This window comes from Homalodisca vitripennis, chromosome X (genome assembly GCF_021130785.1).
Source record: "Homalodisca vitripennis isolate AUS2020 chromosome X, UT_GWSS_2.1, whole genome shotgun sequence".
NCBI classification, from domain to species: domain Eukaryota; kingdom Metazoa; phylum Arthropoda; class Insecta; order Hemiptera; family Cicadellidae; genus Homalodisca; species Homalodisca vitripennis.
Window position 1 is genome coordinate 104,013,411 of NC_060215.1, and position 27,774 is coordinate 104,041,184.

The 27,774-nt window shown below is 35.0% G+C and overlaps 1 protein-coding gene across 4 annotated transcripts in view; it reads left to right on the forward strand.

The window, feature by feature from the left end:
- Nucleotides 1-27,774, forward strand: part of LOC124369772 (glutamyl aminopeptidase-like) — a 106,197-nt gene that overhangs the window by 70,232 nt on the left and 8,191 nt on the right. For all 4 annotated transcript variants that reach the window (XM_046827857.1, XM_046827856.1, XM_046827854.1 and 1 more), the window contains exons 11-16: nt 1,661-1,838; nt 3,510-3,787; nt 9,551-9,738; nt 11,885-12,049; nt 23,461-23,604; nt 26,380-26,446. In XM_046827857.1, coding sequence (XP_046683813.1) covers nt 1,661-1,838; nt 3,510-3,787; nt 9,551-9,738; nt 11,885-12,049; nt 23,461-23,604; nt 26,380-26,446 — 1,020 coding nt within the window. The remainder of the gene's footprint in view (nt 1-1,660; nt 1,839-3,509; nt 3,788-9,550; nt 9,739-11,884; nt 12,050-23,460; nt 23,605-26,379; nt 26,447-27,774) is intronic.

Consider the following 27,774-nt stretch of genomic DNA (forward strand, 5'->3'; position numbering starts at 1 on the left):
CGTAACCTTGAGTGTGTGGTGATAGGCGGGAGGGGTGGCGGGGTAGCATTATGCGCTGTGTCTCGAAAACATATCCTGTGACTCATGTGTAAAACCCTCCTTTCAGGAATCGTATTGGCCCAAATAACTCATCACACTCATTAAATTCAGTCTGTTTTGTGTCAGTGCTGATTGAGGTGGAATTAAATAATAAGAGAATACCAAATAATAGCAATAATAGGACTTATCCTTGTTTTTCAGTTGTTATAGTGTTGTAACGTGTTTTAAAAAATCACGTATTTGTCAATACTAATCTGCAAATCAAAATCGTGAATTTAAAGTCGTTAAAGACATTGTTGCGCCTTCATCTCAGCGGCTAGCATGTAAACACAACCCGCCACACAGATAGTGTTTATTTGTTGAAAGGGTAGTATTAGGACCCTACGAGCACAGCTAAATTCCTCCAACTGTACATAGGAAATTAACAAAAAAATATGATAACCAAGACCTTTGTACCCTTGAATTGGCACATTATTCTATGAATGAATGGGTCATCTCAGTATTGCAGGTCAACATTTTCAACTTTCACTTATGTTCCTCATCCACCCCTCACCTAGCCCATTGTGCTGTGGCTGGACCAAGTGCCTTCAATTGTATTTACTGCACTTAGTTCATCACTGTAAACATGGAAAAAGTGGGGAACACTACTAGTCTTCACGTTTTGAACTAACTTGAAATCCTATCTGAATAATCACCCTACACACTGAAAGGACTTATTAGTCAAACAAATTTTGTAAAATTTAAATTGTTTATTGTATTCCAGAATGAAAACTGCTAGAAATGAAATTTTCTATCAATCACTGAAACTACAGCTTTTATGTAACATATGTCAATAGTTAAATCTATAACGTAGCTATGGTAGGAAGGGTTGATTCAACTGAATTTTGTATTTAGCTCCAGTTCACCTTCCTGTTATGGCAGCGTCTGGTATCTGACGATGTCTCAGACTTGACTCCTGGAATCTGGAGTCATGTTCATCTGAAGAGATCTTAATAAAGTCAACGACGAAGAAGCTCAAAACGAAACATTTACATCGTTTCGAAATCAGAGAGACCTATAAATAGGTGAAATGGTTGTCTCATTGTTTCATCAGGTACACAATTGAGTGCAATACGATGTGATAGACACAATCTCTAAGCACAGTGGAGCAACCAAGTTTTCTACACATAACGCAGCTATTGATTCAATTGAATTTTATCATGTATAATATGAATGTATTGAATATGATTGAATAATTTTACAGAATAGAACAGTCCAAGACACTTGAAACTTGGTACATGGGTCCTCTTGGCCGAAGGAAGAATCTTACTGATTCTTGGGCCAAAAAACCAAAGGGCAATACATGTGATCATAAGATCCTACAGACTTGAAACTAGTACATATGTTCCTCTTGGTCCAAGTAAGAGCTCTATTGATTATAAGATCAAAAAGTAGAAGGGCTGTCTGTCTGTGTCCTTGTGCAACCTCATTCGTTACATTCTGTTGGGTCTTTCAATACTCTGTTGTATCGGTTTATTAGAAATAAACTTGTCTCTCTCCAAGCACTTGGAATACAGTATTGCACCACAACTAATGGAATACCAATTTCTCATATGTATGGTAATTGTGGAACATGTTTCAGAGTGCAAGCTGTTCAGAGACAAATAATGTATCATCAGCGGTTTGGCCTATCTCCATATCCTATACCCAGAACAGTACTCGAGACTGGACATTTTACAGACAGGGTATGTGGCTGCTGAGTTCTTCCCTCGATATCTCCCACCAGCTGGACCAGTGGATTGTCTTCAACCTGGAGACCGGTGAGACCCAGTCAAACAACAGTTGATTTTAAGATCTTGATTTTTCATCAGTTCACCGAAGGGTGGGGGAATATTTTCTCCACTCGATATTTCACTTCTTGATGTCATCCAGATGATCGAGTACAGACTGAAACTTATCATAACTTGTACGAAAATACTACAAAAACTTTTCATGGTTGTTTTGACATCATATAAGTATGGTATGAAACTGTCTCTCTTCTTCTCAAACTAAAAACAATGGATGAACCTTGAACCTTACATTATGTCCTCATTTCTTTCTATTTTAATGATAGGTGGACCTAGCTAAAACCATTTTCAATTATGTTATGCTCATGTTTACAGTAGAGTAGAAGCTAGAATTATTAATCAGAAATAACACACCATGGGCAGGCTGCTACCTTAACGTATTTGCATGACGGCAGAGGTTCAGCATGCTACGTGTAAACCTTCTGCGTACATTCATATAACAGGATGCTAGGATTTTATACAAATATTTTTGACAACCATATACATGATTTTATATTTTAAAACTTATAATTGCTTATTTGGTCTAATGTATAAAATTTGTAAAAATAAAAAGTATTTTAAATTTTGTATAAGGGTAAACCTTTGAAAGTAATTGGTTTCTTGCCCATTTTCTTCCGTGGGAGTCAATTCGTCTTGTGCCAGACCCTGTGGACATGATTGCAAACCTCTGTAAAGATTTAGTGTCTTCTAATTGTTTTACATTGACACATAGAAATACATGATTGGAGGTTAAAGGGCTTTGCCATTATTAACAATATGTTTATAATCACCAGATCTTTAAATAATTTTTAATTGGTAAATTAATAAAATTCAGGAGATAAACCACGCAGAAGGAAAATTTCACGTATTTTCAAAACATAATGATGCACTTTGAACGTACATTTCTAATGTAGCTATAGTGGTTGATTCAATACGAATGTTGAGTTAAGCTCCATTTCACCTTCCGCTTAGTGCAGCATTTAAAATTTCACACTGTCACAGACTTGACTCCTGCAATCTGGTATGAAGAGATGCAAAAAAAAGTAGGTGATGGAAAAATCCAAAACAAACTCTTTCCACTGTTTTGACATCAGAAACACGTAGACCACAAAAGAAAGACAGTGTCAGATTTCAGATGCTGCACTAAGCGGAATGAAATGGAGCTAAACTAAACATTCACATACATAATTCTGTTTTCATGCATAAAATATCCTATCAATGCCACTTATCAAATATTTTTTCCCAGAAAACTAAACGAAAATTAGAATGTTTTTGAATTTTCTTAAAATAAACATTTACCGTAGTTCAAAAAATTGGTCAAATTAATGTACTTCCATTACATAGGGCTTTATTGCAATTTTAAAATGTCTGGTTGTATATCTTATTGTTAGTTGGAAAGATTACGACCTTAACCACAAAAATTACATACAAATATGTAGATGAAAATGTCTTTAATTTTAGTCATAAAAAGTTAATCTGCACAGAATTTTTATTTAACAGGAAATAGGATAATTAGTGACTAAACCATTAATTAATGGGTAATCTTTTATTATTTATATTCAAATATGTTAAAGTAAGCAAACATCAGGTTTATTTTGGTTTAAAATGGAAGATAGGATACTGTCTTAAATTATAAATTTTAACTATGTTCAAACAATTTTTCAGCTCCATACAGAGTAAATTATCATAGCAGTTGGGATCAGATCATTGCAGCCCTAAAGACAGACCTGGGAGCCTCCACTAACACGCCAGATGTCATCAGAGCCATGATACAGGAAGATGCCACAGCTCTCGCTCTTGCTGGTTGTCTTCCATTCACAACCATGCTGTCTGTGTTGAGCAACACTCAGCGCAACCAGGCCGATTGGATCGCGACTGTCAAGATATTCGATGTCATTACTGCTAAAATTGGGGATGACGAGAATGTTCATGCCTCATTCGGAGTGAGTATTCAATGATAGTCTGTTGTTCAATACTCTTGAGACAGGAGATCTGCCTTATCTGAGTGACATACTGTTAATTTTTCTGTAATCTATTTTTTTCAGTATAACCAAAAGAGTTCTACTAATAACTGTAATTTGTATGCTTGGTTGGTTATTAAAACAGTGATATTCTATTAATTTGAACAAGTATACTATTTAGTTGGGGTTGCCTTAAAACTGGTAATTCTAAAATGTATTGTCTTTTGAACTTGATTATTTGAGAGTAAACTCATTAAATATATACAGTGTGCTTGAAAAGTCCCGGAATGGTTTAATAATTTTCTAACCATTTCTTGCAAAACAATGAGACTTGGGCCATCAATATTACCCTTAAAAATATAATTTTTATGCAATTCTCTGGTTTTTATCTCATTAGTGGAACGGCCTGCAAGGAGTCAGAAGTAAATCTTATATTAGAGCATAGGTCGAGATGTACATCAAATTATAGATATTTTATAGTAGAACACAATGCCGCAAACCAGACCTCAAAAGGTTTAACCTATCTATAAGGACGGTGTTTTAAAATTTGTCTTAAATTATACAAATTAATATAACACATACTATTCTATTTCTTAAAGATAACATTAATTTATTGTAGTGAAATTTAAAATCAAGTACTTACAGATACAGTAAGTGTTCAAAATTTGCTCTAAGTCTCTGTTGGCAATATCCTAATTTGTGGTAGATACCAATAAGAACATTTTGTTACATATTTGGAGGTATTTGCTGAGTTTCTTGATTGATGCAATGAATTAGTTCTTATGTGTTGGCAGACTTAGTGATGTAAACTCTTTGTTTTAAATAACCCCATATAAAGAAATTTAAAGGGTTTAAATCTGGTGGTCTAAGTGGCCACTCTATTGCTCCCCTACGTTCTATCTAACGATTGGGAAACTCTCTGTCCAGCAGCTCACGTACTTGTAGTGCGTAATGATGTGGTGCCCCACTCTGTTGATATCATACTGTATTATAACTTTAACACCACACAGTATGTAAAGCCGGCATAATTGTATCTCTCAACATAAATTCATAAGAAACTCCATTCAAATTGTCATTGATTACAAAGGAATCTACTATGCGATTTCAAACTATCCCAGCCCACATGCTCACTTTTTGGGGTGTCTGTGTATGGCTATTACTTATCCAGTGAGGATTGTTATCGCTTCAATAATGGCAGATATGCCTACTTACAACTCTGTGAAGTGTAAATGTAGTTTCATTTGAAAATACAACCTTAGATAATAAATTTAGTTCCTGTCCACACCTACCCATCATGGTTTCACAGAATTTGACTCTTCTATCAAAATCGTCTTCCGAAAGCTCCTGAAACAATTTCAACTTATCAAGATGTTAGTGGGTTTGTTTAAAAAATATTGACACTGAAAATGGGCTTATACTTCGAAAAGTAGCTGCAGCTCTTGTTGGTGTGTGTGGCTCTTCAATGAAAACTTTGTAATACATCTATGGCTTTATCTTCATTTGTAACAGATTTAGGTTTACCACTTCCTTCACAGTCTTGTACACTACCAGTTTCTTCGAAACGTTGAACTGTTCTACATACTGTAGACTTTGATATTGATGGTCTGTCTGTGAAACTGTCATTAAATAAATGCACAACTTGATCAAATGTTCGTAAATGGTCATCATAAGAAGGGTTAGTTTTTAAATTTCAGTCAGAGACATCACAATAACAAAATACACAAATATTCAGTGTTAAAAAAAACATTCATTAAAAACTGGTTTAAACTGTAAAAATCTATTTTGAACACTGTATCACAAAATCAACTGTACAAAATCCAAAGAAAAATAAAATTTCCTGTCTGAAATTATTCTACAATCAAATTAGATGAAATAAACAACGAATCACTTTAATGTTGAAATGACAGAAGGGATGTCATTAACAATATTCACTGACTAACAAGGATGTAAAGGCTAATGATTTTTCAAGAATAATACACTATCTCAGAAATTCCATTGTTGTGATCATTGTTGCCAACACACAAGAACTAATTCATCGCATCAATGAAGAAACTCTGCAAATACCTCCGGATATGTTAAGAAACTTTAAAAAGCCGTCATTTTGGAAAGGATAAGCCTTTTCTGGTCAACTTTGCAGACTCGTGTTCTACTATAAAAGACCTATAATTTGATGTACATGTCAACCTATGCTCTAATTTAAGATTTTCTTCTGCCTCCTTGCGGGCCATCCCTCTGATGAGATAAAACCTGACAATAGCATAAACAAATTTATTTTTATGGGTAATATTGATATACCAAGTCTCATTGATTTACAGGAAATGGTTAAAACATTAATAAACCGTTGGTTGAAATGGTAGGTATGAAATTATCTTAAATTTTATATTTTATATATATATATATATATATATATATATATATATATTATAGTTGGTAAAACAATAAAGCGCATTTTAATCAGTATTTTGGAATGTACATTTGTACAAACCAATACTAAATTCGCGCTGGCTTGTCCTTGTAACTGATCTCTGGTAGAATTTTTATTAAAGTAACTTATACAACTTATACTAATGTAAACCAATATAAAGTAATGGTTAATAAAGTATAAAGTAAACCAACATATATTAAATTGGTTAGTGGATTGAAAAAACTTCCTGAGCATCACATGTGTTTTAGTAATCGTTTTTTTTAAACTAACTGACTGAGCGTTAGAGAAGCCTATTTATTATTCAAGGGATGAAGATTTTCATTTTTGTCTGTCTTTCTATCCGCACGATAACTCGAGAACAAGCTGTAATGTGACCTGAAATTTAGCGTGAAACTACTGGTAGCACTCATCCATTCTACTTTGGACCACTCCCAATGCTATGTATGTGACAGAAGATAACTTCTGTCCTGAGGCCCAATGTTTTAAAAGACAACTTTCTACAGGTCCAAGTGCGGAAAGCTGAGACCATTTCTACACATTGATTCCTAGTAAGTTTCTGGTAAATGGAATCACTCCAGCATTATGCTGAAAGTAATCCTTTCTTTTTTGCTTAAATGCTTGCAAAGCTGATTCTTCTTGCTCAGCCACTGTCAGGAAATTATCCACCACCATAATTATATGGGTGAGAGCTCCTCCTCTGTGGACGACCTATTGGGCTCCAGGATTGTTTCACCTCTGTTTCTATTGAAGCTTCTCTTTTCTCTTTTCAACTCTTGAGGGCTTGTATGTTTCCTGTGTAGGCTTTATTTTTTACCCTTATGGCTTCTCCAAGTATTGACAGAACTTCCTCTATGTTTGTATTTTTAGTTCCTTAGCTCTTTGTTGTATTCTGTAAAGACTTTTAATTTTTTTTATAAGGACAAGAAGTTGTAGAAACCTCTGCTTTACGTAAATTTATGTCTTCTGCACAGCTTCCAAAGTGACAGAATATCAAGGATGGGTGATGTTGGGAGATTAGGGCTAGGTTCTACCAAGATCCCATGAAACAACCATCATGAGAAGAGGTAGTGGGCACTATCTCAGTCATACCACCTCAAAGATTTTGTCTGTTCTAACTTTTGGCTGTCAAAAACGGGCTGAGGAGTGCTCTTCTAACGTTAGGTGCAATAAAACCTTTAACAATAAGGGAGCCTCACCCACTCCAAAAATCACACTCCGCTGTAATTTATACATCTGTATTAAATGTTCAGATAGCGATGTGCTGCTCCTGGACATCAATAGTGTTACCCTTATGTAAGTGACAATATTGGTTTTAGGTTTACACAGCATAGATACTGTAGGTATAAACCAGTTAGAAGTGAACCCTCCCAGAAGATTAGCTTTCTCCAGTTTCTGAGTGTACTATTTTAGTTCCTCATCATTACCTGCAACCATTTCTCTGTCTTGTTGTTTGTAGGTTAAACTAATGACATTAATTATCCATGCCAATCAGTTGATTTGTAATGATAGTACTCAGTGTCCTTCATTACGTGAGCTCCAAATGAAATGTTATTTGTTATTGATCCGGTAGGAAGTTGTGGTATGCTAACCTGTCACATTAAAGTTTGCAGAGATATTAAGTTTAACCCTATTAGTGCTACAAGTCGCAATCGTGATACATTAGAGTGTTGCCAAATCGATAATTGAGTGAGTGCTGCTAAAGTGAAATCGTAAGTGAGCTATCTGCACACCTAAGACATCAAGTCAGGATTGCTGTGTGGTCTATGGTATTACTCTTGGATGTAGGAGTTGGCTTTGGAGTCACGGGTTCGATTTCTGCACTTGATGTTAGGGATTTTTGCGGTAGGTATTCACTTATGAGAGTCACTGGTCTGTGGTAAAGCTGGTGGTAGGGCCCATCTTAAATTAACGGTGGTTGCCTTGTGTGGAAGTTGACGGATCAGTGTATTCTTGTATAAGTTTACCAGACCTAAAACACCTGTTGTGCATTTTTGTCTTACTATTAAAACCACTCAATTTGTGTAATTTTATTTTTTGCAAGGCATTTATTATTAAATCATAACCATAGTAGCTTTTAAGAGTAAAAAACAACTATCAAAACCATTCCTAGCGTGTTAGGGAAAATGACCAGCAGTTAGAGGGTTAAGATAAAATTTCCCTTTTTCTTCTTTTTACAAATATAGATCATTTACAGTCTAAACACAAATTAAAGAAAATCTTCACCTCTTATGTTGATGTCAATCTTTCCCCAGAAGGTTTGATATGTACTCTAATTACGTTCTAAAACCATTGCTATTCTTGTTTTATGGTACTATTTTGTAAGTCATTTCTTATTCCCTGCCTCTATATTTTTCCTTCGAGGGTCACAAATCTGTGGTGCTTTTTACATGAATTTTTTGCTGCTTGACAAAAATTTTACTGAGTTCTAAATCTTCTTTTAAGGGCTCTTCTGCTGAGCTTAGAAATCTCAGATTCCAGCTCCAGTCTTTTCATTTTTCTCATTTCCAGACCTACATTGAAGTCTGTTCAGATATGGAGTTTTGGAGATATTTTTTAGAGTCTTCCCATTCCTCTGCTTTACAAGAGACCTGTGAATTTTCAACTATAAACCACCATTGTTTCGTTGGAGATAGTGTTACAAGTCTTATCTAAACCTTCTTTGAGAATTTCATCTGTGACGGGTCTCTTGGACCCATGTATTGTTTTTTCTTTCTTGTTTGTTTACTCAAATGTAATTACCATGTGGAGATATCGAAATGGTTGTCAACCATGACAGAGCTTACAAGCATAGAATATTCAAGGAGGTATAACAGTATCCTAGAAGGTTTGTTCATGCTCTGTACTACTCACTCTTTTTGTTCGGATTGCCTCACGTTGTAAGGTTGGGCTAAAACAGAAAGAGGAAAAAATAAGGGGGAAGCAAGGTTATGAATAGGAGTAGGTATTCACTCATGTGCATTGGACCGTGCTCTGTGGGAGTTCAAAGAAAAATTGGTAAAGGAGTCCTCTCTGTCTGAACTAACAAGCAGAAGGTCCCCACATTAGTTGTGTCCCTTGATAAAAAAAAGAGGAAGCTGTGGCAGTATTATTTATTACCATTAGTATTAGTACCATAAAGTTGTGATTTTAACAAATATTTACAGAAATTTTACAAGTCTTTACTCTTGATCTCAATAACTTTTCAGAATATAAAAAATGTATGACATACATTTTGTAGTAGGTTAAATTTTTGTAGTTTTTTCTAGACTTTATCAACAGATAGAATTGATTTAGGATGAGGTAAATCTCCATCTAGTTATATAAAGGATTTACATTTTCAGGTATATGTAGAAAGCCTGTTTCCAAAGGAGTTTTTGAACTCTCTTGATCTGAAAAACAGTTCTGCCAACACAAATGTGGAGTTTGTGCGTGCTGTAGTGACACCATGGCTTTGCGAGTTCAACCTCGGAACTTGTCAACAGGCTGCGGCTGAACTATTCCAGCACATTCTTCAGGGGAACGTCACAGGGTAAGTTGAACCTATGCATCTTCTGACATTGCAAAATCCTGTTACATCTCAAATGCTTTTCAATCGTACATCAATGTTTTTCCGTTACTTTTTTTGTGGATGACCATTTCTGAGCTTGTTTTCTGTTAAATATGTTGGGTATCCAAATTCATACATGTGTTGCATATATACAGTTTTTAATTGATCAATTACCATAAGTCTAGGGGGCTATAACATCCGTTACCCTCAGTTTGAATAAATTTCCTATCTATGGTAGCTCATTTTGCGGCAGCTGTAAAGAAACTGAACAGTACAAACTAGAAGTTGCCTCTATCCTATCGTAAATGACACCTAATAAACAACTTGTAAAATGTGCGGGTTATTTCCTCTTATAAAAAAAACCAACTAAAGTTTACTTCAAAATTACTTATAAACTATGTAATTAGAATCTTACCATTATTTCATTTCACAGGAGATGTTCAAATTGCTTTTACTCAACGGCCTGAGAATGTGTTAATCTTGTGTAAAAATTTCACCTTCAAAGTGAAACGTCTCCTGAGGGATTAATTGGATTTCCTGAACTATTAGATTTCTGAGATCAGTAAAGTTTTATAGTTTTCTTTGTAAACCCTGTATTTAACATGTTTTTCATGCCATGTATGAATGACTCACTTGTGCGTCATAACTTTTTAACTTATTTTATTAACTTTTAATGTTACATATGCTTTATAGTATCAAATAGGAAACAAAAATATACATTTTGATGTGCTTTGTTATATTTTTTATTTTGCCACATGGAAGATAGGACCTGCTAAGCAGACCTGCAGTGAATGCATGAATAACCTCAAACGAAGTTTTCCAGTAGTGGCAAATCTGATGATCAGGCAGGCCACTCAACAGCACCATGTCTACCAATCCATCGCTCCAGAAAAATGTTGTTCAAATAATGGTGGACTTCCTGGTCATATGTATGAAGGTGCTTCATCTTTTTGAAGCCACATTTCTTCAGAATCATTTGTGACGTCCTGGATAGCTAGAATAATCTGTTGTTGAAGCATTCATAAACAAACCTCAGCAAAAGGGTTTCCATCATCGAAAAATGGTCCAATAGCTTGTCCTTTCATAAAACCAAGGCATACATTGATTTTTTTTTCCGGATGTTGTGTGTATTGTTCTCGCATCCAGTGAGAGTTTACATTACTTCAGTCGCAATTATATCCTCTAACTTCTAAATTGAGCATACAAGTAGCTTTGTCACTTAAAACAATATGATTTAATAAGATTATCATATTGTCAATTTTATCCCTAAATTCTTCACAAAACTCTAACCATCCATAAAGTCATCCTTGTTCAGCTTGTGCACAAGTTGGATTTTGCTTCCTATATACTTATTTCCTTTAAAAACCTTACAGAAAGATGCATGAGAAATCCCAAGTCGCTAAGACATTGATGTGATTGTTTCATTTAAATTTTCAATAACAGATTTCAAAACCGCCTCACATTGTTACTCGGTTATTGTTGATGTAGGTCTGCCTGATCTTGAAAAATTCTTGACAGAACCTGTTTATTCAAAACACCTAATCGTTTTATAACTATCAATTGGGATGCAAATCATTGGAAAAATTCCGTTTTTCATTATAAGAGCGAATTTGATCACTGTAACCATGCATCATTAGTAGTATTAGTATTATGCTTTCTCACTCACAACTGCATAATTAAAGCAGAAATCAGATGTTACTCTGGTGAATACTGTCAAGGCACTATAATTAGTAAGGACCCAACAACTGATCAGTATAGAGTGAAGACCCAGTCAGTTTACATTGGTCAGAGGATTGAAGTTGAGTTTTTTAATTTCTTAAGAATGTTTGTTCTTTTAACTCTTGTCATTTAGGGTAGGATAAAGATAGAGACATCTAATTTGTACTGTTCAGATCCTTTACGAAGATCTAGGATACATACATAATACATTTAAACATTTTTAGCTGCCCTGAAAATTTCAAATATTTTGGCATGTGGAAACATTGAGGTATGCATAAAAACATGAGTTTGGTTTTTCTAATCAAACACACAAACAGTTATATAGGTGTCTCAAGACTTTTAATTAACTCTGTATATTATTATCCTTTGTTAGCTTCATATTCTCAAAAATCCAACATCTGTTGCACAGGATAGATGTAGAAGACATAGACAACGTGGCATGCCTAGGAGCACGCTACAGCACATCAGTGCTTGGCCAACTGATGACGGCCTACAAGAATGCTCCCAGTCCTTGGTTTCGATATTTGTACACCCTGTCCCTTAGCTGCATCAGAGATCCTCCCAGCGTACAGACGTAAGTCCATCTTCTTATCTTGTAACCTGAGGGTATGTCCGAGATTTTCAGTATGTTATTCTCCAGTTAGTTTTTATAATTTATAGTAATGAAATGGGAATGATATTTTGAAATCAGAAAAGGTGGAAATTATTTCTTCCTCTCAAGTCGGGTAGGATTTGCTAATTAACTTTTTGAAGCTTTGATTCCTTAAGGTGCAATCATAATTTACTACGTGGCGAGTACATTGTACAGGCGCTTGCCTCCAGTGATAAGGGACCTGCGGGCCGAACCAACTGGTCTGTTCAAACGACTGATTACTACCTGGCTGCGGATGGTCGGCTCTGATAACGCTGAGTCTCTCCTCACTCCCACTTACCGTTATTAACTACATTTACTATAACTACTTTCAGTTGCTGTGCCGTCGTGTCAGCATATACAACATGTTCAGGCCGCTTGCTTGGATATTTTTGTTTTCGTAACTTTTATTTTATTTTGTGGGAATGATTGTGTGAGCTGAATTTTGCTTATTGTATGGATTTTAAAAAAGTCTGTTCTACTAAATTGTTGTAAATAAGAGCTCGCCGTCACGCACAGGCCTCGGCCCATGTGACGGTATTTTCATAATAATAATCATGTAATTGTAATTATTGTATATTTGAAAATAAAGAGTAATTTGATTTGATTTAATTAAATTTTTACTAACCCAATTTTAGTTAGTGTCCTTTAAGATATATTTCCTGAAGATAAGTAAAATAGGTATGATATTTTTTCATTTCACAAGGAATTGTATTTATATGTAAATTTGGCTATCAAGTCAGGCTCACGAAAACCAGCTTACGATATGGATATTAATGTTATAAAGTATGTACATGTAGTATGACTGATAGTTATAATAAATTAATTTCCTTATCTTCAACAGGTTCTTCTTTGTGTATAATTACAAAATTACCTAATGTGTGTACTTTAAATGCCTTTAATTTTTCCTCTGGTTCCTCTGGTTTGATTGCATAAGGAATGCAGTTGGAGATACTCTCATTAATGTAACTTTGTTTCAAAACAGTATTGCATAACACTTAATACAAACTTATAATTCTGTGCTCTATTGCACATAGTTAGGTGAGACTAAAATGCAGTAAGTACATTTGTAAAAATAAATCAAGGAATGTAGTATATAAAGTTAAATACGTAAAAAATGTTGTGTATTGAAAATGTAACTGAAACTAGTGGTCGATTAGTAGCTAATCTAAAAACAAAAATGTATTTGATGAGCAGTAGCACGGATTCTGTAAAGATAAATCCAACTCTTCAGCCTTGCTAGAATTTACGGAAACAATAATATTTTCGATAGACAAGTCCATAGGTATTTTCATGGACCTGTCAAAAGCAATTGACAGTATTTCTCACAGTCCTTCTCAACAAACTTAAAGTTATGGGTTTACCCAGTGGTTAATTTCAGTGGGAACGCAATTTTTGGGCGGGTGTCATGAGGATAAGGCGATAAAGTCAAAAGCTGTTATCAGTACAGAGAAGAGCGGCACTTAGGGTGGCCTGCGCCTATCGCACCGTTTCCGGTTCGGCCGTGGCGGTCGTGGCTGGGGTGTTTCATATTGATCTGATGGCCATCGAGAGACAGACCGTCTTCCGGGAGGCTGCCGAGCGGGGTTGAGAGGATGCCTTGGCTGCTGCCAGGGTGGAAACTCTGCAGGTTTCACAGCGGAGGTGGACGGAAGGATCGGACGGTCGCTGGACCTTCCGTCTCATTCGAGAGCTTCAACCCTGTGATTTCTACCTGTGTCAGTTCCTGACGGGGCACGGTTACTTTAGGAAGTACCTCTACAGGATGGGAAAAGTCAGGTCGCCTCGGTGTGCTTACTATCCAGAGGAAGATGATGATGTTCATCACACCTTCTTCGCTTGCGGGCGTTTTCACTGAGGCCAGGCGAACGCTCGCTACCACAGTTGGCGATATTTCGGCAGACACCATTGTGGAGATGATGCTGCAGAGTGAGGACGCCTGGAATGCAGTCACCACTCATGTACATGCGATCCTTCATCAGAAGCGTGAAGACGGATGCCTGGCTGACCCCTAGCTTTCGAAACAATTAGTTTTGTCCTGGTTGGGACATAAGACACACGGACCAGGCAAGATGTCATCCGAAAGGGTTCCGGCCTGGGCCCTCCGTGGCGCGTAGGGGGTTTAGTGTGTAGTCCGCAAGGGAGTCCCACACTCCGTGCGCAAATGCATTCCCCCTACGTTAAAAAAAAACTAGTGGATTAAAATCTCTTAATAGTTTGATATATCTGTTAGTTTTAACAACTGAATATAATATCAAAAAAGTGTTTTATATAGCGTTTTTAGTACATTTCATCAAACACAAATATTATAAATAAATATTCCTCACTAAAGAATTGCTAAGCCCTAATCTTGACAACGAGTGATCATTTGGACAATTTTTGTGAAACGTTTGTTGGAATCCGAAGATAATTTATAATAAGAGAAAAATTGGAGATTCGTCAGAATATTTTAGAGTTTGGAAAAATAATGATTGTGTTAAGAAAAGAAGTTATTAATGAAATTAATGAGATTTTTAATCTCTTAAATTTATATTTTAGACAAATTAAGTATACAGAATACAAGTGCACTTGATCAGTAGTGTAAAGATAGATAACCAAGAAAAAGTCACAATCTACTTTTCATTACAAATTCAGCCGATTGGTAAATTTAAAACGCTTTATGCGCTTTAAATACAATGTAAGCACTGTCATACAACCTATCTTAATATATAAAGCTGTGGCCATTTATAAATAAAATATTAGACACTGGTTGGCTTCATTAAAATTGTCATACTGCATTTTGTAGTAGCTTAAAGAAAACAAAGAGGACAATAACGTGCCTAACAGCCTTTTTTCCCAGTTTAAACTCCAAAAAAACAAGACTTTTATCACCCGATACCTACTAAAAAGTTATATTTTTAAACTTTACATGAAGTTAGTAAGAATTGTGTAATCTTCTCCTTATACCGAAAGTGTATTGTAAGCCAAGGAAGTCCGCAGTAACTATCCTAGACCACATTATTTGAAATATTTCTTTAATAAAAGGATAGAAAATGAGTTGTTTAAACTATTTAAATTTAAGTCTTTTTGATATGATTTTATTAAATTATATATAACAAATAAACTTGCTAGGGTATGAATCTTAGTTACTAACATCGAAAGAAAAGAGAGTTACTCCTTAGAACCATGGAGTAACCCGGGAAAGTTAATTTAAGTTATGTTTTTAACTATTTAAAATAATAACACGGTAATTCAAGCATTTCAGGTGATTAATACATAGAAATTCCGTTTAGAATTAATTGACCACTCTAAGCTGCCTAAATTACGCAATCAGTTACATTGCAGTATGCTCATAAAGTCGCAAGGAGGCACATAAACTACATTCAACAAAACTAAACATCTGTGGAATAGACAATGATAGTAGTAAATCTACGAACGTACATTTTTAATATAGGATCATATTTATTAGCAGTTATATCCCACACTTCTTAATTACCTCCAAGTTTATCCAAAATATACATTGCAGATATCCAATGAGAAGCTCTCATAGTTATCTGTTTGTTAGTGGGTAATCGTAAATCTTTATGCGAATTCCAGTATAATTACTTATATACAATAAAAGATACCATGACATTTATGTAGATTTCTTTTTAAAATTGCCCATATATGGAAGACGGCGATCTAAATTAGCCATATTCATTTCGAGCTAGAGTTATAGAAGCACCCTCATAAAGAATCTTCAAACACTAAACGTAGATACGTTTAAAACAACTTCATTATACATATGAATGGCTAAAGGAAATACTTGGTAGGCTTAGAGAATTACATAAATTCTGTAGGAGATTAATGTTTGACTGCTTATTTTAATAATATTAAAAGCCATTTATCATGTACAACCAAGGAGGTTGAATGAGTTCTTTCGTCTATGACGTTAAAATTAAAAAAAAGATATGTGTGCGGATCTCCCTATAAAAACACGTAGGCAGATTTGGGATAATAATAATAATAATAATAATAATAATCTCTTTATTGCATTCTTTTAACAATTTTTACATCGTATCGCAATCGTCAACAGTTTTTATAAGTCCATTTACACGAGATCATCCATACATTCACACAACCTCACACTCACAATTCTTGCAATCATTCAGGTCACAATCGCATTGACCTCAGGTCCAGTGGTTAATTTCAGTGGGAACGCAAGGGAACGGCGTTCCCTTACCTCCCAAGAGTGCCGGAACGCAAGGGAACGCTTTTAAAACTACGAGTACAAGTTTTAGTTAAAAAAAATTGTAGGTAGGATCAATATTATGCTATGCTTTGTTTGCGAGTGACTCGTAAGCAGATAGTAAGCGCCCGTACAAGCAGTTGTGAGCTGTGCTGTGATGAGTCTTGCACGGAATCAGGCAGGAGGAAGGTGACGGGCGAGTCATCCTAGTTGGCGCATGCGCGGCTGCGCCTCTCAATAACAAAGCAATACCCACCCCACCCCCTTCCTTTCCCCCTCCATTCCTTCACCGCGCCACCGCCCCAGTGATCACAAGTGTGTTGACTAGTTGACTTGACCTTGGTGTGTTTCGCGTTTAAGTTACAAGTTGCATCGCATCCCATCACGCTTAAGTTCGTTTTTGAGGTGCAGGTCGTTGATTGTGTTCGTGTTTATGCTTATTAGTGCTGGTGCAGCTAAATAGTTTCCTAATTGACTATGACTACCAGAAAAATTGTTGATTTCTTTAAACCTAACCCTAAGAAACAAAAAGGTTATGCGAATAATGAGAACTGCAGTTCGGAAGCATTGACTACAACTTCAATTGTTGATCAAGATAAAAAAGAAGACGCAATCGGGATCAATGAGGATAATTGCGATTACCATTCCCCTTCGACTTCCTCGTCGGTCAAAATAGTATCCAGGTTGGTGGGTTTGGGATCTGATGCAGACGAAGCTAAGGTTTGTAATGAAAATAATGATTTTGTTAATAGGGGTGAACAGCCAGTTTGTTGGTCTGAAGAACAAATTGTTGAATTTAAAGCTAAAAATCCATGGTTAATTGTGAACAGAGAACTAGGTTGCAACGTTTGCCGTAGTGTGAGTACTCTAGGTGCAGAGAAAACGAAGGGCCTAAAGATTAGCGAAGAGTGGGTTTTAGGAACTGTTACCGCTTATGGAAACAATAAAAAAGACCAGCAATCCTCTCTTAGGAAAAAGATATTTTTACACCGTGGGTCTCGAGCTCATTCTTTAGCTGAAAAAATACTCATTGAAGCTAAGAAAGATACAATGAAAAAAGCTGTTGCTTCTATGCATAAAGAGCAGCAGATTGTAACTGAGCGTGGCTTATAAGCAAGCTAAACTAAATAGGCCATTTTTTGAGTTTGAAACTGAAATTGATCTTCAAATAATGAATGGCTTAGATATGGGGCGAATCCTACATTCAAATGTTGCTTGCTCCAATATAATTCATCATATTTCTGATGAAATGAAATCAGACTTGATAAATGGCCTAATCAAGTCAGACTCTAAATTTTCCCTGCTTTTGGATGAAGCCACTTCAGTTTCAAACAAAAATGCTTTGGTGTTTTATATCAGAACTGTTCTAAAGGGAATGCAAAACCCTATGACAGTGTCCTTAACACTTTTTGAGCTAAATAGCACAACATCAGCTGGTATATTACAAGAACTTTTAAATCAGTTACAAGCATTAGGTCTAAGCTTTGAATTCATGAAAGACCATATGATTGCTCTAACTTGTGATGGTGCTTCAGTGCTACTAGGCAAGAAATCTGGCCTTGCTATACAGCTTACTGAAACGTTCCCCAACTTGTTCATTTGGCATTGTTTGAACCATCGTTTAGAGCTTGCCACGATTCCATAGAAGAAGTAGCTGGAATCAATCATTTTAAGATATTCATGGATAAAATTAGAAACATGTTTAGTTGTTCACCGAAAAACAGCAGGGAGTTGGCAGAAGTTGCTAAAGGACTAGAGGAGCAAATGTTGAAAATCGGCCGTGTTTTAGATACTCGTTGGGTAGCCTCCAGCTTAATGGCGGTGAAAGCAGTTTGGACAGATTTTAAAGCTTTGTACAATCATTTCATTGAAGCATCTGAAGACAAACAAAGGGACTCGAAGCAACGTTCAACTTACAAAGGGCTTTGTAGTACATTATCTTCTACAACTTTTGTACACAACCTGGCATTGATGTTCGATGCTCTAGAAGAGTTATCGGATTTGTCCTTACAGCTTCAAAAATCAAGCCTCAACCTTATCCAAGCCCACAGTGATGTAACACTGTTAATCAAAGTGTTTGAAAACCGAGTTGAAAACATGGGTAGACGTTCAGTGGAAGCTAAAATTGCTATTGACGATTTGATGTTTCAAGATGTTAAACTTTGTGTAAGATCCAAGATACCCAGTATTCCAGAAAAACAGTTCTATCGGAGCCTCGCTAACAACTTGACTTCAAGGTTGCTATCATCATCTTCAAATGCGGCTGAACACTACACCAAAGTCATGAATGACATCAAAGTGATCCACCCCATGTATTGGCCAAAAGACTTATCCATCACCTACGGAGAATGTGAGATCCAGCGAATCTGCGATAGATTTAAGATTAGCAGCTCTCAGGATATAATTAGAGACTTCAGACACTTCAAGCAGGGACTGAAGCCTATGTTAAGTGGAGAGAAACCTACTATTCTAGAGCAACCGCCGTCGTTTAAGAAACTGATTTCCATCATAAATAGTATTGCAGTGTCTAGTGCTGAATGTGAACGTGGGTTTTCTGCAATGAATCTAATTATGTCTCCTCTTAGATCTTCACTCTACATTAGCACTGTTTGCGATTTATTGCGGATCAGGCTCCTAGGACCTCCTGTGGCTAGATACAATCCCGAGCGACACGTCAAAACCTGGCTGGCGAAGGGACACCATTCTGCACTTGACACCAAGTCAAAACAACGAGGGCAGAAAACTTACCATGAAGACAGCATTGCATTGTGGGAACTTTTTTCCTAAATCTGTTTTTTAAATATCTTTTAGAATTTCAGAACATTAAGTTTTCATTAAAATAACTAGCCTATGCCTAACTTAACCCGGTGTGGAGGGTCTGTGGATCTGGCGGAAGACAGGGTGGCGTGGAAGAGGCTCATAGACGAGGCAAAGAATCGACTGAGATTTGTTACGCCCCGGCAGTAGTAGTAGTATGCCTAACTTATAGTTGTGTTCTGAACTCAAGTTTCTGAGTTCTTTTTTGTACTTACAGTTAGTTTTGTGTATTGTTGTTTTGTTTCTTTTGTAGTTTTCACTTTAAAATATTAACAAACAACTAAAACTAAGTTTACCAACAGTCTTGGCATTGCCTTACAATATTATACTACAAATCCGTACATATTTATTATAATAACTAATAAGCAAATAAAATAATCAACCTTAACTTTTTAAAACTACACTAAATTTAAAAAAATGAAACCGTGTTACTCCACTCTGTGTGTCATTTATTTTGTGTGTAATTAAACGCTTCCTTTTCCTTTCCAAGAAGTTGGTTTATTTTTAATGTATTAATATTGTTTTGTACCCATAAGGTATGCAATTTTTTTTGTAAAATATGCAAACTTGTAAAAAAGCTGTTATATTAACAAACATCCATTTACATATTAATATGTATTATTATTACTACTGTAATGTGTATAAATAAAACTGTGAATAAGGCTCAATTTGTTTTTATTTTATCATTCATTAAAAAATTAATATTGGCGAGCTTCATTGATTCAAACAAAATGGTCAATGAAATCAAACCAAATATTTCTGGGAAATTTAAAGTAGGCAACAAGGTGTTAATGGAGTAAAGTAGAGTAGAGAGTAAACTCAATAATTTAAATTCATGTTTTTATTTTCTTACATCCTAATCAAGCACCTTAAAGAAAATAAACAGCATTAAAATATCACTTGGTATTTTATAAAAATGAATGTATTATTATGTCTGGGTGGCCTAAAAACAAAGGTTTACAGTTATAATTTTCAAAAGTTTTCCTGGGTGAGGGCCCCCCTCCTTCCTGGGGTGTATTCCATACCCACCGGTCTGAGCTTCCCGCTTTAAGAGTTCCCACACCTAAAATTTCAGAAATTAAGCACTGGGTTTACCAAATCTTTCTCTAAATTGGTCTAGATCATACCTCTCGGACAGATCCTAGTATGTTGAGATTATGTCAAAACAAAATAATCAATTAGTAAGACAAATCAAGCACACTAAAAATCAAGCATCAGGTTTCTCAGGGTTCTATTCATTGCTTTATGCTATATCCAAGGAATGCCCTCTATTTTAGATCATAGATATATACTTGTATACTGATGAGTCTTAACTTAATTGTGACTGCTAAAATTTATAAAAATCTGGAAATAGCCTGTGAAGAACAATTCAAAACAATTATTTTCAAAGAAATAGCTTATTTTTAAATGGGCGCAAAAAAAAAAAAATGGGTACCAATCAAATTATATTTTCCACAGTACAAAGTAAAGATATTTCAGAAATACCAATTTCAGTTAAAAAACTAAAATTGAAAAAATGAATAATGTACAATCCTTAGGTCTTAATGTGTAGAAGAACCTTAGTTGGGGTTGTCACGTAAAATACTTATCGAGAAAAATTTCATTAGGCCTCTACATCTTGAGGTAAATGTATTTACTGTGTAGCATTGAAACATTAAAGTCAACCTACTACGGGCATATACATTCTCATTTATCTTACGGATGGGCCATTTTTGGTGGAACATCTAAAAAATTTAGATACTTCAAAAAAAGCACTAAGAATAATTTTAAATTTAGAAGAGCGAGTATCTGTAAAAGAAAAATTCTCTATTTTAGAAATCCAAACAATATATGATTAATACAACTTAGAGTGCATTATGTTGGTAGAAAGTAAACTCAACAAACTGGATACGCGCTGTAATATTTATTATTATCATAGTAGAAACAGAAACAACCTAGATTTACTCCAAAAGAAACTTAGTTTTTACAAAAAGAAAGCCATTTATATGGTTGCTAAATTTAAAATCACTTTCCATCAAATACAAAGAGCAAAATCGGTGAAAAGGGCTTCCGGTATTTTCTAAAGAAATATTTGCTGCAAATTCCTGCTTCTCACTGGAAGAGTTTTTTTCTAAATCTTATTATATTAAAATCATATATTAATATAATATAAATATATTAATATATTTATATTTTAGATGCTCAGTAGATAAAAAATAGACTCAAACAATAATTCAGAAATGTCATGTTTTAGAAATTAGAATATGTAATCTGTAATTTAGGTTAAATACGTAGGTCATGTACTTTAAAATGTGTTGACACTTTTATATGACACTATTCTTCTATGTATGTACGGACTGAATAAATAAACTTGATTCTGATTCTGATTTGGTGCCAAAAGAACTTCTGTCAACAGTCTGTATCCTTTCACTCAAAATTGGAAATAATTTGTTGAATACTACTGCTGATGTTAGTGGACATAATTAGGTTTTCGTGTGTGAAATGGTTTGTCACATAGTACATGAGAGGCAACTTGACACGTAGCACATATTTTTCTGGTGGCTTACCACAGTGTACACACCTGATTTGTGTCATTGATGTTTCCAAAAAGTGGTTTCCACAGAAGTGAACATCTGCTGGGATCCTCCTAGATGCTTTAGTACCTGGGCGTCCTGCTGTGAGTCGATTTCCAGTGTATTTCACCATGTAACACGTTACTAGGTAGCGTATAAAATCTAGGAAATCCAATTTTTCTGACCCCTAGAGGTGAGGTGATAAATCAACCAGGTGTTGTTCATGGACACAATGAGCGTGTAGGAAATCATGGGCCAATACCACTTCTTAGATTGAATATTAATTCTAGAAGGCGATGTTCTCATAAATTCGGTACATCACTCTCATATCATCAATATAGATATACTTTTTGTGCTCATTTGACCACCGTCTTGCTTTACCAACAAGCTCAACTTGAGCAACAGTTGATACCATGGTAAACACATTATTATTATTTTACTGAAACAGAGCAATGTTAGCTTCCTGGTCGGTGAACTGGTGGAAGGATCCTCTGGATTCTTCTCTACTGTGAATTCATTTGTAATTCTACAATGTACTCAACTACCTTATCATAAATATAGTTAAAGTCTTTCCAAAGGTATAAAATCATTGCCAGGTAAGCACCTTGATCATTCAAATTCAACTTAAGAATTATCAGATATATTCTGTTTTTCTCAGATTTTTCCTACTTTATTTTTTTTCATCCTAGGAACATTATCTGTGGTATTTGCTTTCTGTATTGAGATTTGGCTTCTTTTATGCTTTTTTATAACATTTCTTTTTATTCTTACTTTCTGAACATGGCTTATTCCCTCCTTGACTTAATGGTTTCACTGTTCACCTCCTTTGTTGATATCCTACTCCTGCTAAATATGGTACACTTCTTTACTTTTATTGCCTATATTTGTATTTCTTGCCTTATTAGATCACAGAAGCTTCAGCAAAAGCGAGTTGGACTTGAATCTGGGGTTCCCGGTATCTCGTCATGATCAGTGTCTTCACAGACCCCATATTTGTTTATTTCATCACCGTCTTTAGTTAGCCTTTTTCATACAAGTTCTGCTCCTTGTCGTAATTGATTGCCACTCATCTTGTTCATGTCGCATGTGGGGTCATTGTCATCACTGTCGCCATCACTAAGAAGAGCATTTTCCAGAGGCTCTCTAAATACTCCATGCAGCCTTGACAAAATCGCTTGCATCACACTCAACCTGAAATGAAAAATCCCAATTTTGTAACAGTAATGAGTCTGTATCCATTTGCGCTCACTGTCAACATTTGTTGGTAGAAACTGTAATTGCCAACAACAACGGACCTGTATCCACTCTTAACCATTGTCGACATTTGTCTACATCAGACTTTACAACGGTATATCACATGTTTTTGGTTAATTAAATCAAACGATTGTATGTATATGACAGAATGGCTATTAACTAAAATGAAAATATTGTAAATACATGCATAATTCAAAAGAATAACAATAAAAGAATTTTGGAATCACATAATGACATGGTGTGATGTGCAGTAGTACATAACCTCATAATGTACATTTCCTCAAAAATTCACTAAGAAATAGTGGCTGACTTTGTTGTTGCGCATCAAGAATACCAACTGAATAAAAGAAAATTCCCTTCCGCTGTCTATCCGCAAGTAAGCTCATGTTAAAAAATCCCAAAGTTAATGTAGACAAATGTCGACCGACGGGTTAAGGTTGGTTTGTCGGGTACCATGGTGTCTTTGTGTGTGCTGCAATTATCAATTGTGTCAATCTAATGTGATATATGCTTCCATGTTCCAGCATTCTGAATACCATAGTGAACTCAAGTTCTCCATTCACAGTAGGTGATGCCAGGACCATCATGGTTGGTTTGGCCGGCAGTATGCAAAACTCAGAAGCAATTGTGAACTTCATAGTGACTCAGTCATCTGTTATACAAGAAAAGTATGTATTGCAGCCATCTACAAAGTGAAAATAAATTGGAAGTGAAATTTTTAAACAAATTTTAAAGCTTGTTCTATGCAATAGTAACACTTATTAATATTAACCCTGGAACTGGCGGTCATATTTCTCTCAGTGGCGGAGTGTTTTTAGTACTTCGTACATTGCCTTATATTTATTTTATTATTACATGTTTACTATAAAGTACCTATGTCATATTATATATTTTTTATTCAGCATTGTTCAAGGAACAGTTTTCACATAATATAATTAAAAAAATAATATCCTTACTCTACCTCTTCATGAAAAAAATTTTTTTAGAAAAAAGAAAAGTTAGTTCAAAGTTTTTGATTTGTAAAATTGTTTTTGTTAGTGACATGCAAAATCCAAAATATAAAAAAGAAAGAGCATTTAATTCTGAGTAAAAATAAAACAACACATGGTTTATAAGGTATTTATTTTTACATGTGGTAAATGATACAAAAATCATACACTGACATTCGAAAGTGCTACTTACCAACAAAAGTAAGAACTTCAAAGCTCACTTGGATTTGTACAATCTTGTAACTATTAGTTCATATTAACTTTCTATTTTTTTATTATATATATTTTTTAAATTATGTTCTGATTGAATATCTAAATCGGAATCCTCATCGTTGCTTATTTCGTATTCAACTAGTTCTTGAATGTCACTTGAACGATCGCGGAAATTACGATCCATTATGTAAACACGCACAAAAAACTTACTATTATTGTGTCATATACACAACCATCATTACAACAAACTCAATAAATCAGACAGAACACCATGCAGCTGACGAAATAACAATAGCCGAATGAACCAATTGATTCATCGCTGCACACGCAAGTAGCGCGGTACGCGGGAGAATGTAAACAAACATTTCAGAGATTATAAAACGTATGGACGTGTAACAAAACGATAAAATTATTTATTAGTGTATTATTTACATAAATTGAACCTTCCTCTTTTGATTGGTATCAATACCGATACTCTTTGATTAAGTACGTAATATTGAGAAATAAAAGACATATTAAAACGCCCGATATCGGGCACTGCCATCTAGGATGCAACTAAAATGCCCGATATCGGGCGTTTGCCAGTTCCAGGGTTAAGATTCCAAGTTGTTAATAATCTAAGAGTAGCACATAATTCCAAAAATTTGGGTGTTATTGGATACAGAAACTAACTTCGATATAAGTATTCCAAAAACATGTTTGCGTAAGGTGACTCCAAACCATATAGAGCATTGTAAAGAATACAAAGTAATTGAATGTGAAAAAAACGTAGTGTGTCCCACGAAGAGATATACATGTTTAAACTCCAATGAAATGTACTGGCCAACCATTTTAAAACTGTACACACTTTTCAATTAGAACACCAAGGCCGGTGCGTAAAATTTGCAGTTTTCTCATGTTCCTAGAAGCGGAATGGTGGTCTGAAGAAAAGTATTACAATAAATTGCATAAATTGTTTTGTTAGGTTTACTAAATGAACTGTTATTGCTACAAATGTAATTTAATGGAAGTTTGGTCCTTATAGGACAATAATTAAAGATTATGGGACAGGAATATTCAACAATACAATAGCGCTTATTAATAAACATTTGATTTTCATTTGGTTAAACATTGCTTAGATACTCCAATTATAAAAGATCTTTTTAAAATCTTCAAGTACCATTAATTCAAGTAAACATAAAATTCAAAACTCTGGGAGAGACCTATGGTACTTGATTAAGAAGAACATAAATTTAGTAACAAACATTTGAATTTAGTTTGGTTGATTACAATTATATAATAGCTGACACGTCTGAGGAGCACATTTAAGTATAAAATTCTTTCCTCATGGAATCAACATTCACTCCATGAACCTCTCTCTGAACAAGCTGGTTTCTGGTTTGGTCCTAATTGCTGTGACCACATCCCTTCACTAACATCTTTCATTGAGGTTGGGTTTCAAAAACAACTTACATTGATTGCCTTTGTGTATCTCTTAGCAACTTACAAAATGGTAGGAAAAAAGGCCTTCTAGACAGACTTTATGAAGAATTGATTGATTAATGATTTTTGTGGGATGTAAGTAGAGTGGCTTTAGACAGCTTCTTGATGGCCTCATCCAGAGTTCTGGCCTTGTTTCAATTCTTTTTACGGTTTATTCAGTTGAGATTCCTGAAACACAGGATAGAAGGTTTATTCAAACCAATTAATTGCTGTTGTGTCACAACATAAAGATGTCCAAGCAACAGATACTAGTCTAGCATTTGAAATTGTTGTTCTCAATAGTTTTGTTTTCAACCTAAGAGCTAAAACCTAACTCTTTCAAAGCAGAAGTAGCATACTTTGATGACAAAAACAGGATGGCTAACTATAAACTTAACACCTGGTTTAATGGCACAAGATGAGTAGTATTAGTGTATTAGTTCCACAATACAACAGTAGTATTAGTGAAATTTAGCTGAGTCAAACCTAGATATCACACTGAGGTTAATAAATAACCAAGACTAGTCTACAGAATTTGCTAGTGATGTGCTATAGTGATGTTTTATTAATCATAGTTCTAGGTCTGTCCAAAGGATCATGAATGATGTTCTAGTCAGACTACTAAGTTGTATCATTTCTGTTTCTATTAGTTTCTAAAATACATTACTTTTAGAATGTCAGAAATTATTATTGTTTAACCCATTGCTGCTAGTATGAGTAGAAACAGTTATTTAACGTGTAAACTTGTAACGATTTATATAAATAATTCATTTTTTCCAGACTTGGTATTGGAGCCCTCTCTACTACTATTCAAGTTTTGGGCAAGTTTAAAGTTGATTTGTCGAATGTAAGTAGATTTTTGTAAACTTTATAATATAGAAGTTGAATAAATTTATGGTTAGTTATATTTGTTCTATTATTATTTTAATAATTCTGAGGCATTTGTTAGTAGTGACTTTTAAAATTTTTGTTTACTTGCCATAAGTCGAAGAAAAGAACTCTCATTAGGCATTATTATCTCATGGCAAGTTAGGTGTCAGGGAGTTTCTTTAGGATATTTGTAATTTTAGTGGCTGCACTGGACCTATATGTTGCTTTATGTAGGATCTTTCCAGACTGTACAATCTTCTTTTTACAAGTATGTATACACTTCAGTCATACATACAGTGTATGATCACAAAGTGTTTCGACACTTCGTGATCATATTTTAACAATATTTACGTTAAATTTCTTCCATTTTCTGAGGAAAAGTTTTGCAAGCATTTCTTGTGATAATCTCTCTAAATATTTTTAGTTAAATCATCTCCATTTTCTGATAAGAATTTTTACAAGCTTTATTGAGTAAATCTTACCATGAAAATTCCTGATAGTCTGCAAAAAAATGTTCATGATGTGTTGTAATGAATTGAAATCAATACATTCATCGCCCAGGTAGATCTATTTCTGGCTAGTTTATACCAATTTAGTAGAACCTACACTGATTACAGCTATAACCATTTTCATTTACACCCAGGCAACACACAGGAGCATCATTACATTAACACGAAAGTTGAGATAATGAGATAATGGATTGACTTAGTCGATGGGTCTCATTCACTGCAGAGGATGTTAGTTGGAGGGGTGGAACTTAAACTTGCAGGAAACCACTTATCTTCTGCCTGCCTCTGGCAAAGGGTGGAACAACACTATCTCTTCTTCCAAGGTGACAATGGCAGATCCTAAGAGTGAGTACCCCCCACAATATGTGGCTGGTTACTGTTGTGTAGTATTCTGATATGGGAGTCAGACCCAGATAATAATAAAATATATAGTTCATTTAACCAATGGCGCTTTTTATACGTTTAAGGTAATCCATTACAACCCATACAGTGTGTAGTATGGCATGTAGATGCACTAAAAGAAATATGGGCTACTGCATATGAGTTGTATAAGTTCATATTTAATATTCTGTAAAGTTTCATTTACAGCTCAAAGGAAGTTAACCATCTCCCGGCCCAGCTACCGTGTTGTGTTTTTGGCACTACTAGGCTTAATTAATTTGACCAATCTGCTGTGGATGAACACAGATCCACGTTTTTCCAATTTCCATTTATACAAAACTACTGATTCATATCAAAACAAACAATCAATCAATCATCTTTATTTACATTAACATCAAGAAACGTATTGGCGTCA